Source organism: Schistocerca americana, chromosome 2 (assembly GCF_021461395.2).
Source record: "Schistocerca americana isolate TAMUIC-IGC-003095 chromosome 2, iqSchAmer2.1, whole genome shotgun sequence".
NCBI lineage: Eukaryota > Metazoa > Arthropoda > Insecta > Orthoptera > Acrididae > Schistocerca > Schistocerca americana.
The window spans coordinates 848,039,213-848,055,581 of NC_060120.1; the positions used below are offsets into that span (position 1 = coordinate 848,039,213).

A 16,369-nucleotide genomic window follows, 5' to 3' on the forward strand; every position below is an offset into this window, starting at 1 on the left:
TTCTATCAAGTGTACATCTTATGAGCTGTATCCAGCTAACTTGTGAATGTTTGATGGAAAAACTGCCATACTTGACCATTGTGCTATATCCTCCAGTTTTTATGGTAATTTTTTGATCTGTGTGCACCAGTCACTTTGCACCCTGCTCTGTATAAAAAGCAATGGAAAATTTAACTGTGAGTAAATGTTAATTCATTGCCTCACTTCCCAGAATGCTATCTCAATAAATTGTACCTCATGATATGACTTTTCAAGAGCACGTACAAATTATCAATCACAAAACCTATCAAAATTAGGCACTAGAATACCAGGGGAACCAGTTTAGCAAAATCCGTTATCTGAAACATACAAGGTCTGTCCTCAGCCAATTGGAAACTATGAAAGTCACATGACATGAAAGCAGTGCATTTGCTGCAGGAAATACGAAATTGGCAAGATGCGTAAGTGAAAGTTTCATACTTTCTGTGACATGATTGGTGCTCTCGCACCTCATTTATGTTTTTATGACAATATTTATACAGTAGACACTCAAGATGATATAATGTGAAGGCCCATACAATTACAAAACACAAACTGTTTCACTGTTTTGAAACAGCATTCCAAAACATCACGTTGGCTGTTTCAATCGTTTTGAAACAGTTATGTGATTCACTTTGCCCATCTCTAGTAATGATTATTTGCTACTGCAGATGAGAGGGACTGATGTAACAAGTTTTTGTTAAAGAACGTTACAGGTTTATCAGTGTTCCATTCTATTTGTAGTTAGGAATTCACTGTCTGATGACATAAATTTGCAGTAGATGCAAACAACATAATGTCTTCGGACAGTTACAGACAACAATGAGAAATAGGTGGCAGTTTCAACACTGGATTCGGCAAGCTTGATTTAATGAGCTCTGTTGTCTGTTGTTTGCCAAGTGTGAGACTAGATAATGTCTATTAACATGGGGAAAAGAAAACCACGAAAGACAAATTCTCTTTCATGAAGGAAACCACAAGTATGTGTCATTAATTTTTTTCCATTGAACGTGGAGGATGTGTTGATATAATGCTGCACATAAAGAAGCACCTGTTTGCAGATTCTGTGAGAACTTCTAGCAGCAGAACTTCCATTTAAAGTACAAATAAACTACAAACAGAGGAAGGTAAATGTATGTATCACTGTGGAAGAAGGGCTGTTTGTGTTCCATATTGTAAAACACAATTATTCTTTCTGTAAAATGAACTGCACAGCTCTCTAACAATAATAATAATAATAGCTTTATTCAACATCGAATGGTACACTGCACATCCACAAAGAAACAGTAATGGTTACAGTTATTTGCGCAATACACAAGACACATTCTTCTGAATACGTCATTAATTTACAACAAAATTACAGTAAGATGTATACTGATTTCTATTCACATAATTTCACAAAGCATTTGTTGTTCTTCATATAGGTATGGTACTCTTCTAATGCGTAGAAAGGGTGTTTTATTAAAAATTTCTTAAGCTGATGTTTCAGTTTAATTGTAGGAAGAGCCATGACTGCTCTAGGCAGTGTATTAGCTAATTTTATTCCTGCTTACTGAGGGCTCTTTTCATAAATTGCTGTTCTGTGGTTGCCAATGTAAAATCTTTCTTTATTTCTAGTATTGTACTGGTGGAAATCCAAACAAGTGTTTGGATGCAGTCCTTTCACAAGCAATATGGCTTTTAGAATGTATGTGTTTATAACAGTTAACACCCCTGTTTTTGGAAACAAGTTGCGACAAGATTCCCTAAAATTTGTTCCACAGATTGTTCTCACACCCCTTTTTTTTTTAAGAATGAGTAGCTTTCTAGATTAGCTTTGGTTGTTGCCCCCAAAATTTCAATACCATAGTTCAAGTGAGAGGAGAAAAGAGCATGGTATGCAGTCTTTAGGACTACAGTGTCTTTACAGAACTTGCTAATAGTACTGATTGGAAATACATTTTTTGACAACTTAGTTGCTAGGGAGTCAATATGTGTCTCCCATTTCAGGTTGCTTTGAATTGTTAGGCCAAGAAATTTTACACTAGACTCTTTCTTTACCAGTTCGTTGCCAATGTATAATTTGATTTCATTATTCAAACTACTTTTGTTAAACTCCATCAAACATGTTTTACTGGTGCTTACATTTAAGTGGCTTTCATTAAAAAACTGAACAATTTCTTTTGTCACATTATTACTCTCGGCCTTTAGTTCATTACATGATTCCTTTTTACACACAATGGACGTGACATTGGAATACATAACAATTTTGGAATTTATAGTACAGCATTTAGTATCATTTACATTGATCAAGAACAGAAGGGAGCCAAACACCGAACCTAGGGGCATGCCATATTTTATGTAAGTGATCTCTGATTTGTAGACACCACTTTCCGTTTTAAGCAGAACGAACTGTTTTCTATTGCTCATATAACACTTTATTAGGTCATAAGCAGCACCTCTAATGCCCATGTTCCATAGCTTGTCTAATAGGATGTCAACATTCACAGAATCAAAGGCTTTTTCCAGGTCTAGGTATACACCCGCCACATGTTCCTTGCTTTCAATACCCCCTAACACCTCTTCAGTTAGTTGAGCAGCTGCAGTGCTAGTTGATTTACCTTTTAGGAATCTATTTTGATTTTCAAACATAAGGTTGTATTTGTTAAAGTTTATAATCCTGTTTTACATAACTTTCTCAACTATTTTGGAAAAGACAGGAAGGATGAAGACTGGTCTGTAGTTTTCTATTTTGTTGTTGTCACCTTTTTTAAAAATGGGTGTTACCTGTGCTATTTTTAGTCTGTCTGGAAAGGTGCCTGATTCTATTATATTGTTGACTGCTACAGACAGAGGTACAGAGACATTATGGCTACAGGCTTTTAAAACATTAATATTTAGGCCATCATGCCCAGCTGAATTAGAGGGTTTTAGAGAGCTAATGATGTCCATTATTTCTATACAGTTTGTGGAGGCTAGATATATACTATGGTCACATGTATTACCTTTAAAATTGGGCTAGTGCATGTTTTTATGTTTGTCATTTATGGCTTCCCCTATGGAAGAAAAATATTCATTAAAAATATTTACAATTTCCAGTTGGACTTTTATGAGCTTGCCATTGTGGTTAATAGTAAAGTCCAGACAGGATTTGTCATTGCAAGTTCGAAAACTGTTTGACTGCCCAGATGCCAGCAGTTATGTTGTGTGAGTTTTGAAGTTTATTTGCAACATAGTTGCTCCTCTTCTGTGTGAGTAAATCCTTATAGTGTGCTTGATATATTTTGAAGGCTTCCTTCAGCTCAGGAATTCTTCTAGTATTCAGCTTTGCACTGTGGAGTAGTTCTAATTTTTCCCTAGCTTCAGTGCCATTAATATTTACCCAAATATTTTGTTTATATTTTTTGTTTGCGTCATTTTTTTGCTAGCAGGTGGGCATGTGGTATCAAAGCAGTAATAGAAGTCAGCAGCAAAGCTATCATATGAAAAGCTATTATTTTCAAATTATTTTATATGTGCTAGCATGCAGATTAGTCTATTTATGTTATCATTATACATTATTCTTTTAGTTACAAACTATTGCTTTGTGGTGACAGTGGGGGCCTCATGGAGCTCCAATTTAAGCTGTACTGCACGGTGATCTGAGATGGCTAGTTTTAAAACAGATGCACTGTGGGATAGGTGGGTCATGTTTGTTATTATTTTGTCATGACATGTTTTACTATTGACAATTTCTCTAGTGAGTTCCTGAATGAGTGGGGTCAGGTTAAATTCATCACACAGACAATATAACTTTTTGCTTTTGACATCATTTGTTAATAAATCTATATTTAGAACCCCTGTAACTATTTGGCCCAGAAAATGTGTCTATATATACAAGCAAGTTCAGAAGATTTACAAAAAAGATATCTGCTGCAGGTGGCCTGTAAACATCAATAACTGTTATGTTATCTCTACCCCATGTTAGGTTTATTGCAGCAAATTCTGAAACTCCTTCCAGGCAGAAGGCACTCACATCAATAACATTAAAATTACTTTCATTTACAGTGAAAATTGCTACACCTCCTCCAGCCTTGTCTTTTCTACTGAAGACTGTGCAGAATTTCTTAAACAGTGGCTGATGAATGCTAATCAGAACTTCATTGTACAAATGTTCAGTTACAACTAATGTATAGAGTTTGTCAATCCATGAAATTACATCTAGATCATTATGCTTATTTCTAAGACTACCAAGATTCTGGTGTATGATTTTAAGGCTGAGTTTTACCTGCTGGACCATAGAGGATAATTTTGGACTAGCAAATGAGGTCAGCAGGCTTTACAAGTTTCCCTGGCTTGCCAGCGGTGGCTGGTGTTGTGGCAGATTTTGTTGGGGTGGATTGTACCACCCCATGGCAATGGAATTCTTTTCATCACTTGACTTCCGCAATAATTTTGCTACTAACAACCTTTTTGCCTCTTTTGTTCATGTGCAGACCATGAGATGTGTGCAGATCCCTTTCTAGATATCTGACATTTACTAGAGACACATTCTGAAATTTACTACATAGAGCTTTAATCCTATCATTTGTTTTATGAACTTCCCGGTTCACAATAGACTGTTTCATAAGATCATGCATATGTGGAATGTTGACAACAATTGTTTTAGTGTCATTTAACTTACCCAGCACCATTTTCATATATCTAATTGCATCATTTGCTTGATTTCTTGCTACATCATATGAACCTCCCATAATAACAACACAATCAGTGGATGAGGAGGAGTCACAATCCTGCATGCACGCCTTCACCACAGCAGAAAGAGGGGCTCCAGGCTGGATGTTGCCTACAGCTGCAAAGTTGTCTTGCATATTTGCGATGTTTTATTTGCGATGTTTTGCGCTATTTCACGTCCATGGCTGTCTCCATATAACAGAATCCGGCCCTTCTTGTGTTTCTGATTGTCGTCATTTCTTCTGTTTTTCTCTAGGGACGATTTCTTGCATCTACTTTCACAGGTTCCATTTCCTTGAATGGTTTATTCATGTTTAGTTTCATGGTATGCACACCATTTTGGGACTTGGTGTTTTCTGAACTTATCACTGACAGTTTTATTTTATTTTATTTTATTTTTTATGCTGGAAGGATTAATTCTAATTTGCATGGACTGAACTTGTTCTTGTTCCACTATTTCATTGAGAATTTGAAACCTGTTTTGAGTAATGACAGTAGGAAAGCTTTCCTTGGTTTTTAGTTTAGGCCTACATTTGTTCATCAGGTGCTGTTGTTCAAATTCACACACCACACCTACAATTACAAATTTTTGCTCTATGATTGTTATCTGAGCTCTTAATGCAGCACTGACTACAGTTCCAGCATGTTATAAATTCATTATTTTCTTTCACCAATGAATCCACTTTTGCACATCGAAAATGATACAAGTCATTACATTCCTTGCACGTGATTCTGGTTTTCAGTACTTTCCACATGTTTTACACTTTTCCCCATCAAAACATGAGTTTTTACATAAACTAAGAACTTTACCATTACTATTTGCCACCATCTGGCTGCCTTTCAGTTCTTGCTCTATGTGGATAAGCAGGCAGCTAGCCTGTTGATGTACAGAATATCTAACGATAAATTATTTAAAACCAGCAGTATATTTACATTGTGCAGTCAATATTTTTATAGGCCTGTATGTTGATATTTGTATTGGCCTGTATGTTGGTAATTTTTTGTCGATACATGGATATTTTTTGTCAGTGGTCGATAATAATATTTCATTTTTTTTAAATATTGATGTATCGGATTCTCGATATTTTCAAAAATATCAATGGTCCTAATTGCTACACACCATAAAAATGACACACAGAGTTGCAGACAGGCACAACGAAAAGAAACTTACACATTAGCTTTCAGCCAAATCCTTCTTCATTGAAGGAAACACACACACATTCATTCACACAAGCAAGCACACCTCACACTCACATGACTCATTTCCAGTGGCTGGGATAGGTCTGAGCTGCTGGAGAGGGTGGTCATGTATGCATAAGGTGTGCTTGCTTGTGTGAATGAATGTGTTTGCCTGTCTGCAGACACATAAAAGTACCAGTGATGCACTTCCTAGCTTTCAAAACTAATAATTCCTTCCTCATAGATAATATATGGATAGGTTTGGAAAAGTTAAAAGGAAGGGCAGGTCACTCGCTTCCCCAGATGAGAAAGACACACCATTAGTGAGGATGAAACTGGACAAAGATGAAGGGGGAAGTGTCAGAGTGTACAGGTCAAAGATTGCACATTGGTAACGACTGTGCCAGCCACAGTCCAAAGATAACAGTGAGAAGAAAAGATAGGTTATGGGTAGCAGAAATGAATAGTGCAATGAAAAATTATTGCTGGAGAAAACAATGATGCAATACATATAACATTAAGCCCAGGAGGGCACTGGGACACAAGGATGGGCAATTTTCCATTTCCAAATGTCATTCAAGAAAACTAGTATCAAGTGGGAGGATCCAAATAGCTTGTGTGATGTAACAAGCATTCAGGTCCTTCGAGTCATTCTAGAGAGTATGCTTGGCAGCTGGGAGTCCCCAAGACAGACATTTGTCTGACCTGACATTAAAATGTATAATAAAAATGTTTTATTTGCTATGTTGTTGTTGTAGTCTTCAATCCAGAGACTGGTTTGATGCAGCTCTCCATCCTACTCTATCCTGTGCAAGCTTCTTCATCTCCCAGTACCTACTGCAATCTACATCCTTCTGAATCTGTTTAGTGTATTCATATCTTAGTCTCCCTTTATGATTTTTACCCTCCACGCTGCCCTCCAATACTAAATTGGTGATCCCTTGATGCCTCAGAATATGCCCTAACAACCGATCCCTTTTTCTAGTCAAGTTGTGCCACAAATTTCTCTTCTCTCCAATTCTATTCAATATCTCCTCATTAGTTATGTGATCTACCCATCTAATATTCAGCATTCTTCTGTAGCACCACATTTTGAAAGCTTCTATTCTCTTCTTGTCTAAATTATTTATCATCCCTGTTTCACTTCCATACATGGCTACACTCCATACAAATACTTTCAGAAACGACTTCCTGGCACTTAAATCTATACTCAATGTTAACAAATTTCTTTTCTTCAGAAACTCTTTCCTTGCCATTGCCAGTCTACATTTTATATCCTCTACTTTGACCATCATCAGGTATTTTGCTCCCCAAATAGCAAAACTCATTTACTACTTTAAGTGTCTCATTTCGTAATCTAATTCCCTCAGCATCACCCGATTTAATTAGAGTACATTCAATTATCCTCGTTTTGCTTTTGTTGATGTTCATCTTATATCCTCATTTAAAGACACTGTCCATTTCGTTCAGCTGCTCTTCCAGGTCCTTTGCTGTCTCTGACAGAATTATAATGTCATTGGTGAACCTCAAAGTTTTTATTTCTTCTCCATGGATTTTAATTTCTACTCCAAATTTTTCTTTTGTTTCCATTACCGCTTGCTCAATATACAGATTGAATAACATCGAGGATAGGCTACAACCCTGTCTTACTCCCTTCCCAACCACTGCTTCCCTCTTATGCCCCCGTGACTGTTATAACTGCCATCTGGTTTCTGTACAAATTGTAAATAGCCTCTCGCTCCCTGTATTTTACCCCTGCCACCTTCAGAATTTGAAAGAGAGTTTTCCAGTCAACATTGTCAAAAGCTTTCTCTAAGTCTACAAATGCTAGAAACGTCGATTCGCCTTTCCTTAATCTATCCTCTAAGATAAGTCGTAGGGTCAGTATTGCCTCATGAGTTCCAACATTTCTATGGAATCCAAACTGATCTTCCCTGAGGTCAGCTTCTACCAGTTTTTCCATTTGACCGTAAAGAATTCGTGTTAGTATTTTGCAGCCACGGCTTATTAAACTGATAGTTCGGTAATTTTCACATCTGTCAACACCTGCTTTCTTTGGGATTGGAATTGTTATATTCTTCTTGAAGTCTGAGGGTATTTCACCTGTCTCATACATCTTGCTCACTAGATGGTAGAGTTTTGTTTCGCCTGGCTCTCCCAAGGCTGTCAGTAGTTCTAATCGAATGTTGTCTACTCCCAGGGCCTTGTTTTGCCTTAGGTCTTTCAGTGCTCTGTCAAACTCTTCATGCAGTATCATATCTCCTATTTCATCTTCACCTACTTTCTCTTCCATTTCTATAATACTGTCCTCAAGAACATCACCCTTGTATAGATCCTCTATACACTCCATCCACCTTTCTGCTTTCCCTTCTTTGCTTAGAACTGGGTTTCCATCTGAGCGCTAGATATTCATGCAAGTGGTTCTCTTTTCTCCAAAGGTCTCTTTAATTTTCCTGTAGGCAGTATCTATCTTACCCCTAGTGATATGCACCTTTACATCCTTACATTTGTCCTCTAGCCATCCCCACTTAGCCATTTTGCAGTTCCTGTTGATCTCATTTTTGAGATGTTTGTATTCCTTTTTGCCTCCTTCATTTACTGCATTTTTATATTTTATCCTTTCATCAATTAAATTCAATATCTCATCTGTTACTCATGGATTTTTATTAGCCCTTGTCTTTTTACCTACTTGATCCTCTGCTACCTTCACTATTTCATCTCTCAAAGCTATCCATTCTTCTTCTACTGTATTTCTTTCCCCCATTCTTGTCAATAGTTCCTTAATGCTCTCTCTGAAGCTCTCTACAACCTCTGGTTCTTTCAGCTTATCCGGGTCCCATCTCTTCAAATTCCCAGCTTTTTGCAGTTTCTTTAGTTTTAATCTACTGTTCATAGCCAATAGATTATGGTCAGGCTCCACATCTGCCCCTGGAAATGTCTTACAGTTTAAAACCTAGTTCCTGAATCTCTGTCTTACCATTATATAATATATCTGAGACATTCCAGTATCACCACGCTTCTTCCATGTATACAAGCTTCTTTTATGATTCTTGAACCAAGTGTTAGCTATGATTAAGTTATGCTCTGTGCAAAATTCTACCAGGCAGCTTCCTCTTTCATTCCTTACTCCCATTCCATATTCACCTACTATGTTTTCTTCTCTTCCTTTTCCTACTATCGTATTCCAGTCACCCATGAGTATTAAACTGTCATCTCCCTTCACTATCTGAATAATTTCTTGTATCTCATCATACATTTAATCAATCTCTTCGTCATCTGTGGAGCTAGTTGGCATATAAACTTGTACTACTGTGGTAGTGTTGGCTTCATACCTATCTTGGCCACAATAATGTGTTCACTATGCTGTTTGTAGTAGCTTACCCGCATTCCTATTTTCCTATTCATTATTAAACCTACTCCTGCATTACCCCTAATTAATTTTGTATTTATAACCCTGTATTCACCTGACCAGAAGTCTTGTTCCTCCTGCCACTGAACTTCACTAATTCCCACTATATCTAACTTTAACCTATCCATTTCCCTTTCTAAATTTTCTAACCTATCAGCCCGATTAAGGGATCTGGCATTCCATGCCCCGATCCATAGAATGCCAGTTTTCTTTCTCCTGATAACAACGCCCTCCTGAGTAGTCCCTGCCTGGAGATCTGAATGGGGGACTATTTTTACCTCTGGAATATTTTACTCAAGAGGATGTCATCATCATTTAACCATATAGTAAAGCTGCATGCCCTCGGGAAAAATTACAGTTGTAGTTTCCCCTTGCTTTCAGCCGTTCGCAGTACCAGCATAGCAACACCGTTTTGATTAGTGTTACAAGGCCAGATCAGTCAGTCATTCAAACTGTTGCCCCTGCAACTACTGAAAAGGCTACTGCCTCTCTTCAGGAACCACACGTTTGTCTGGCCTCTCAACATCTGTTGTGGTTGCACCTACAGTACGGGTACCTGTATCGCTGATGCACGCAAGCCTTCCCACCAATGGCAAGGTCCATGGTTCATGTGGGGGATTTATTTGTTAGATGGTCACTATTTTACCCCAGGGCAGTAGAAAGAGACTGTATAACCTGTTAATCTTCTGAAGATGGGTCTTTATGGTTCAGAGAGTGTTTTTCTTATTATTATTGCTTGCCAGTTCATTGTTATTGAAAGTTTAGCTGTCATTATGCTGCAACAGAAATCATATCACTTGCTGTACATCAGATGGCACATAAGATAGATTGTCTCACAGTTGGATACCCATTTGATCAAGTGTATCTTACCAGGACTGAAATTAGTAATAAAGGTAGTCACAGAACAACTTTTCCTGTGAAGAATGTATCACAAAATTGAGGTTCATTTGGATGTCTGAGATGGTGATAAAGTTACACATTGTAGGTTGCTGTGAGGACAATAATGACTCCAATTTCAAGAGACAGAGAGGAACAGTTCTCTATCATACATCCTGCAATTTGTATGTGCATAGAATGGGAAGAAGCTCTAACAACTGGTATTAAATGATCGATATGGGTTTCCCAAGATGAAGGCCCACTTGTGTACCATTGATGACTGCACGACCAAACCTTTACGCCTCACCTGGGACCGTCAACACTGACATTGGACTTTTGATGATTGGAAACATGTTGCCTGGTTGGACGAGTCTCATTTAAAATTGTTTAGAGCAGGTGGACACGTATGGGTATGGAGACAACCTCATGCACCCATGGACCCTGCATATCAACAGGGGACTGTACAGGCTGGTGGAGGCTCTGTAATGATGTGGGGCTTGTGCAGTTGAAGTGATATGGGACCCTGATTTGTCTAGATAAGACTGTGACAGGTGACACACACGTAAGCATCCTGTTTGATCACCGGCATCAATTCATGTTCATTGAGCATTTTGACAGACCTGGGCAATCCCAGCAGGAAAATGCAACACCCTACACGTCCAGAATTGCTACATAGTGGCTCCAGGAACACTCTTCTGAGTTTAAACACTTCCGCTGGCCACCAAACTCCCCAGACATGAACATTATTAAGCATATCTGGGATGCCACGCAACATTCTGTCCAGAAGAAATCTCCACTGCCTTGTACTCTTAGGGATTTATGGACAGCCCTGCAGGATTCATAATGTCAGTTCCCTCAAAAACTACTTCAGACATTAGTCAAGTCCATGCCACATTGTGTTTTGGTGTTTCTGTGTGCTCGCGGGGACTCTACACGATATTAGGCAAGTGTACCAGTTTCTTTGGCTCTTCAGTGTATATGTAAGGGGCACATATGTAATAATGATGCCATCTCCCACAACACTAAATTTCCCAATGCTCACAGCCTTGCTGCAATTAAACACTACCATTCTCAATGCCCAACTGACACCTGAACTACTACCTACTTCCTGGTCACCTTGACCAATTAAATTCTCACACAAATAACTTCTATAAAAGCATAACCTACAAACAGATCTGTGCTGCAGCAATGGACACCCATATGATACCATCCCATGCCGAACTATTCATGGGCCATCTACAGAAATCCTTCCTAACCAAACAGAATCCCAAACCCTTCACCTCATTCAGATTCATTAATAACATCTTCATGACGTTGATTGAGGGTGACGACATAATATCCTCATTCCTCCAGAAACTCAACACCTTCTCTCCCACTCACTTCACCTGACCCTCCTCCACCCAGCAAGCTACCTTACTTGATGTTGAACCCCACCTCAAGGATGAATACATCAGTACTTCCATTCACAGCAAACCTACCAACCACCAACATTACTATCACTTTGACAGCTATTGCCCACGTCACACTAAGAAATCCCTTCCATACAACCTAGCCATGCATGCTCATTGATCTGTAGTGACATCTGTCCCTCTCCAAGCAAATCTCCCATCATTTGTCCTCTGCCCAGCCACAAAGGAGCACTCCTCTTGTGGCTCAGTATCACCCAGGGCTGGAGCAACAGAGTTTTGACAGCCAGTCATCATAACCTGAAATGAGAAATCTCCTACACACCTCTTCCACTGAGGTATTCTGCCACCCACTCACCCTATGCAATTCCTTGTCTTTCCCTACTCAAACGCTGCTTCCAATCATTTTCCTCGTGGCTCATACCACTTCAGTAGACTTAGAGTGCAAGACCTGTCCCATACACCCACCTACTACTGCCTACTCTAATCCCCCCACAGGCATCCCCTATCTGATCAAAGGCAGGGCCACCTGTGGAATCTGCCAGGTGATCCACCAACTGAACTGCAGCCACTGTGCTGCTTTCTGTGTGGGTGTGACAACTAACAAACTGAATGTCCGCTTGTGTGGCCAATGCCAGACTGTGGCCAAGAGATGGTTGAACCACCTAATTCCTGAATATACCATCCAGAATTAAGTAGTGCTTCATTTTAATGACTGCTCCACAGTCTTTGCCACCTGGATTTTTCCTAACAACACCAGCTTTTCTGAATTAGGCAGCTGGGAACTCTCCCTACAACATACCCTTCATTCTGTTACTACTCACCCCCTCTGTGCTAGTCCCTGTCTCCCTCCTCTCTATCCCCTTCCCTGCTCCCCCTCCAGCACTACATAAATCTTCTAGCCTGCCAATACACTTACAAGTCCTTTCCTCTTCTCTACTTCTCTCCTCCCCCCCCCCTCCCCCCTTGCACACCCTTCCCTAGCACAGCCTCCCGATGCTGTGACTATCAGTCCCGTCCTTTCCCCACAAAGTTCCTGCATGCTTCACCAGGCAGCACTAGAATCTTCCCCCACCCACAGCCTGCTGTCCCTCCCCCTCCCTGCCATCCCCTCTCTCTCCATGCTTCATGCCTCCCCCTTACCCCCATCACTCATCCCAGGAGATTGCTGCTTCATCAGATGCTGTAACAGCCAGACTCTAGTGCCCTGAGACAGTGGCCACATGTTTATGAATTGTGCTTGCGGGAATGTGTGTGTGTTTTCTGCTGCAGAGAAGGAATCTGTCCAAAAGCTTTAATATTTGAGCAGTCTTTTTTTCACTGTGCCTGTCTGAGACTCAGCGCCTCCTCTGTACAATGAGTAACAATCTATCCTTTCCATATTGTCATTTATATGTAATCATTTAGTGTACCATGACCATGAATAGCATGGGAACAGCATTTGTCAGTATTTGTACAATGACAGGCTCCCCTCCATTATGCATCTGAGAGTGCATTACAGAGTAGATACAATCGTAGGAACAAGTTGAATTTTTCTCAATTTATGGCTTTAGTGCTTGTAACTGGTTACAAATGTATGTAGTATAGAAATCACTATGGGCAATAAAAACCAGTAATTATATCAGAAGCTGCTTCTTAATATAAAAATAGCATTCTGCTATTCTCTGGATTTGTTTCCCGATGGTCTCTTATTGTTACTAGTACTATGATCTATATTGATAAACCATCTTCTGTTACATGCTATGACAACTTATGTTATTTAATTTATTCTACAGGATATAATGGTGTACATAATTGATAACACCCCAACTCTCACAGCAAAGCAGATATGTAGTGTTCTTCTGCAGGACTTGAATTGTCCAGAGAATGATCCACCATATGAATGGACAGTTGATATTGATCTGGGTCAGAAGCCACAGTACGTTCCACCATCAGATCCAGCGGTATGTTTCAGTACTATGTACTGTAGTATAAGATATCCTATTCTTAATATGTTACTGAGAGAGCAATATATAGTGGATGTTCCAAAAAGTTAGATCATTCTTATTTATTCATTTCAATTTTTGAGGAATCTCAGCTGTGTTGTGGGGACCTTTATCATAATATACTCCTGTACACAAAAATAGCCTGATTATTGAAATAATTACTCAGATCTTGATTTCTTGATATGCAACTTATCTCATAATAAACGTGGTGTTGTGTGTGCAGTATACAAAACAGAGAACTGATTCTTGGCTTTGGGCTTTCATTTTGATAGCTCTGGATCCCCACGGCAATTTTGAAAAGATTCTGTAGTCATTTGTTTCAAAAATCATATGCCAGATATTAGATGTCTTGATTAAAATCAAGTTCCTTAATACAGGAAAAAGATTTGAATTAGGTCAGACCTGCAAAAGCAGATAAAGAGTTAGGGTGTACAGCAGATGTAATAACTTTGCTTGTTGCTTCACAGCTTGAAAAACAGTTTCCATAAAAGTGTTCAGACGAACAATCTGCATCATATGTCATCCATAAATATAGGAGTAAAATGTAAGAGAAATGTATAAATTAAATTATTGTGATTGTGCCATTTTTCTATAGAGTAATCATGAAAGAGAGAATGTCAGAACTGGATAATAAGTATCAGTAAGCCAGTGCTTTGTGTGCAAGAAGTATAGGTGTTGTCTGAGTCTTAAAATCGCTGAAAAAGAATCACAGTGATGAAAATTGTGTTATCATTATTAGATATGTAAAAAATAATTTATCTCCTTACCTTAATTACACAGATGGGTATCAAATCATGGTTTTGCTTTAGGCTTGTAAAAAAAAATCTTATATGTCTATATAATTCTGGTTTAGACAGTCTGCATTCATATTGTCACTCTCTGTGGCTTGCCAAATTCAGCAATAATAAATGAATAAATAATTTTAAAAACCTTACAACTGGTGTTGTTTTTTTTTCAGTTAAAATTTGTAGGGTAAGATGCTATGTTCAATACATAAAACTATTCTCTGGTGTTTTGTCTCTGCTTTTGGGAGACATCTTGATAAATAAAATGGCAATATATCTCCTGTAGTCAGAGATGAAACATCAAGGAATAGTTTCATATGTCAACCATGGCCTCTCAGCCCGAAAGTTTTAATTGAAGAAACAAACAAAAAATACTTAGAGACTGATCATGTCACACTTAAAGTAAATACAAAATTAGCTTGATTTGTGAATGTGAACGTAACTTATGTAGAGTCAACACACTCAGTTTTATTGGGACTGCACTTTCAGCTAAAAGTCAATAGGTAGAATCATTGGTGCCTTCAGAATTTCAGCAGCAGTCTCACTAATTTAAATGGATATAGCATTGTGCTATACACTGTTAAGATGTGTTTGCTGTGAGAATATAACATACGCTCTCAAAAATAAAGAGCTCAATAACTTTCTCATTTTACTTGTGTAACATGATGCGGAAAATTCCTACCGAATCTGTATAACTGTTTTGTCTCAAGCTGAATATTTGTTAGTCCAGTAGTATCATACTGCCCATATTGTACCCACGATATTGGACTTGGACAGGTAAAACATAACATAGCATACTGTATTAGCAAGAAAGAGAAATATATAAATTGATTAGTAAGCTGCTGGATATAAAAATTGCATCACCAGGAAGATGGCATGCAGCAAATGTCAAACTGGCATGAACGTACTACATGCTTGGATAATATGAGGTGCTACACAAAATATCCAGTAATTTTGTTCAAAAATCAGAAAACTATACTGATGTCCTCATGTCCTCCATCACCTTCAAAGTAGTGGCTCTGGCTCTGGCTCTGAGCACTATGGGACTTAACATCTGTGGTCATCAGTCCCCTAGAACTTAGAACTACTTAAACCTAACTAACCTAAGGACATCACACACATCCATGCCCGAAGCAGGATTCGAACCTGCGACCGTAGCAGTCCCGCGGTTCCGGACTGAGCGCCTGAACCGCTAGACCACCGCGGCCGGCCCTTCAAAGTAGTCACCTTGGACATGTACACAATGATCCCAATATTGTTCCCATTTTTGGAAGCACTCCTGGAAGTTTTCAATGTAGATGGTCTTCAGGACATGTTGCGATTCCACCTGGATGTCTTCAGTTGAGCCAAAACATCACCCTTTCAACATGATTTTAATTTTTTGGAAGCTGTAGTAGTTGCACAGGTCTGGATTTGGTGATTAAGGAGGGTGGGGGACCATTGTCATGTTTATTTTGGTCAGGCATTCCTTCACAATGAGTGAAGTGTGCACAGGTGCATTGTCGTGGTGCAACAACCATTCTTTGTTTTTTTACACCTGGGCCATCTGTGCCAAACATATTCCCTATGTCACATCAAAACCTCACTATAAAACTGCCTGTTAACAGTCTGACCAGGTGGAAAAAAACTCCTTAAGCACTATTCCCTGAATGTCAAAAGAAATGATCACCATAGACTTCATGTTGCTGCAAACTTATCGAGGTCTTTTTGACCTTGTAGAAGATGGTGGTTCCCATTGTGATGATTGCTGCTTCATTTCAGGGACATAATCATAGACTCAAGATTAAGCACATGTTATGACTGTGGATAAGAATTTTGGACACACACAAACTCTTTGTTGTAGCTCAGTGCACATTTAACTCCTGAGGTTTCTTTGGTCGATGGTGAGGAGGTGAGGGACAAACTTCACTGCAAGTCATCTCATGTTCAGTTCATTGGCCAAAATTCACTGACATGTACCATATGGCAGCCCAAGTCTGTTACCAACGTCATGAGTTATCTGCCTTATCTCATGTTCAG

The 16,369-nt window shown here is 38.9% G+C and overlaps 1 protein-coding gene across 1 annotated transcript in view; it reads left to right on the forward strand.

Annotated features, from left to right (window-relative positions):
* The window catches only part of LOC124594484 (sphingomyelin phosphodiesterase-like), a 148,684-nt gene that overhangs the window by 58,840 nt on the left and 73,475 nt on the right, over window positions 1–16,369 (forward strand). Inside the window, exon 4 of the mRNA XM_047132860.1 lies at window positions 13,356–13,523. Within this exon, the coding sequence (XP_046988816.1) occupies window positions 13,356–13,523 (168 nt within the window). The remainder of the gene's footprint in view (window positions 1–13,355; window positions 13,524–16,369) is intronic.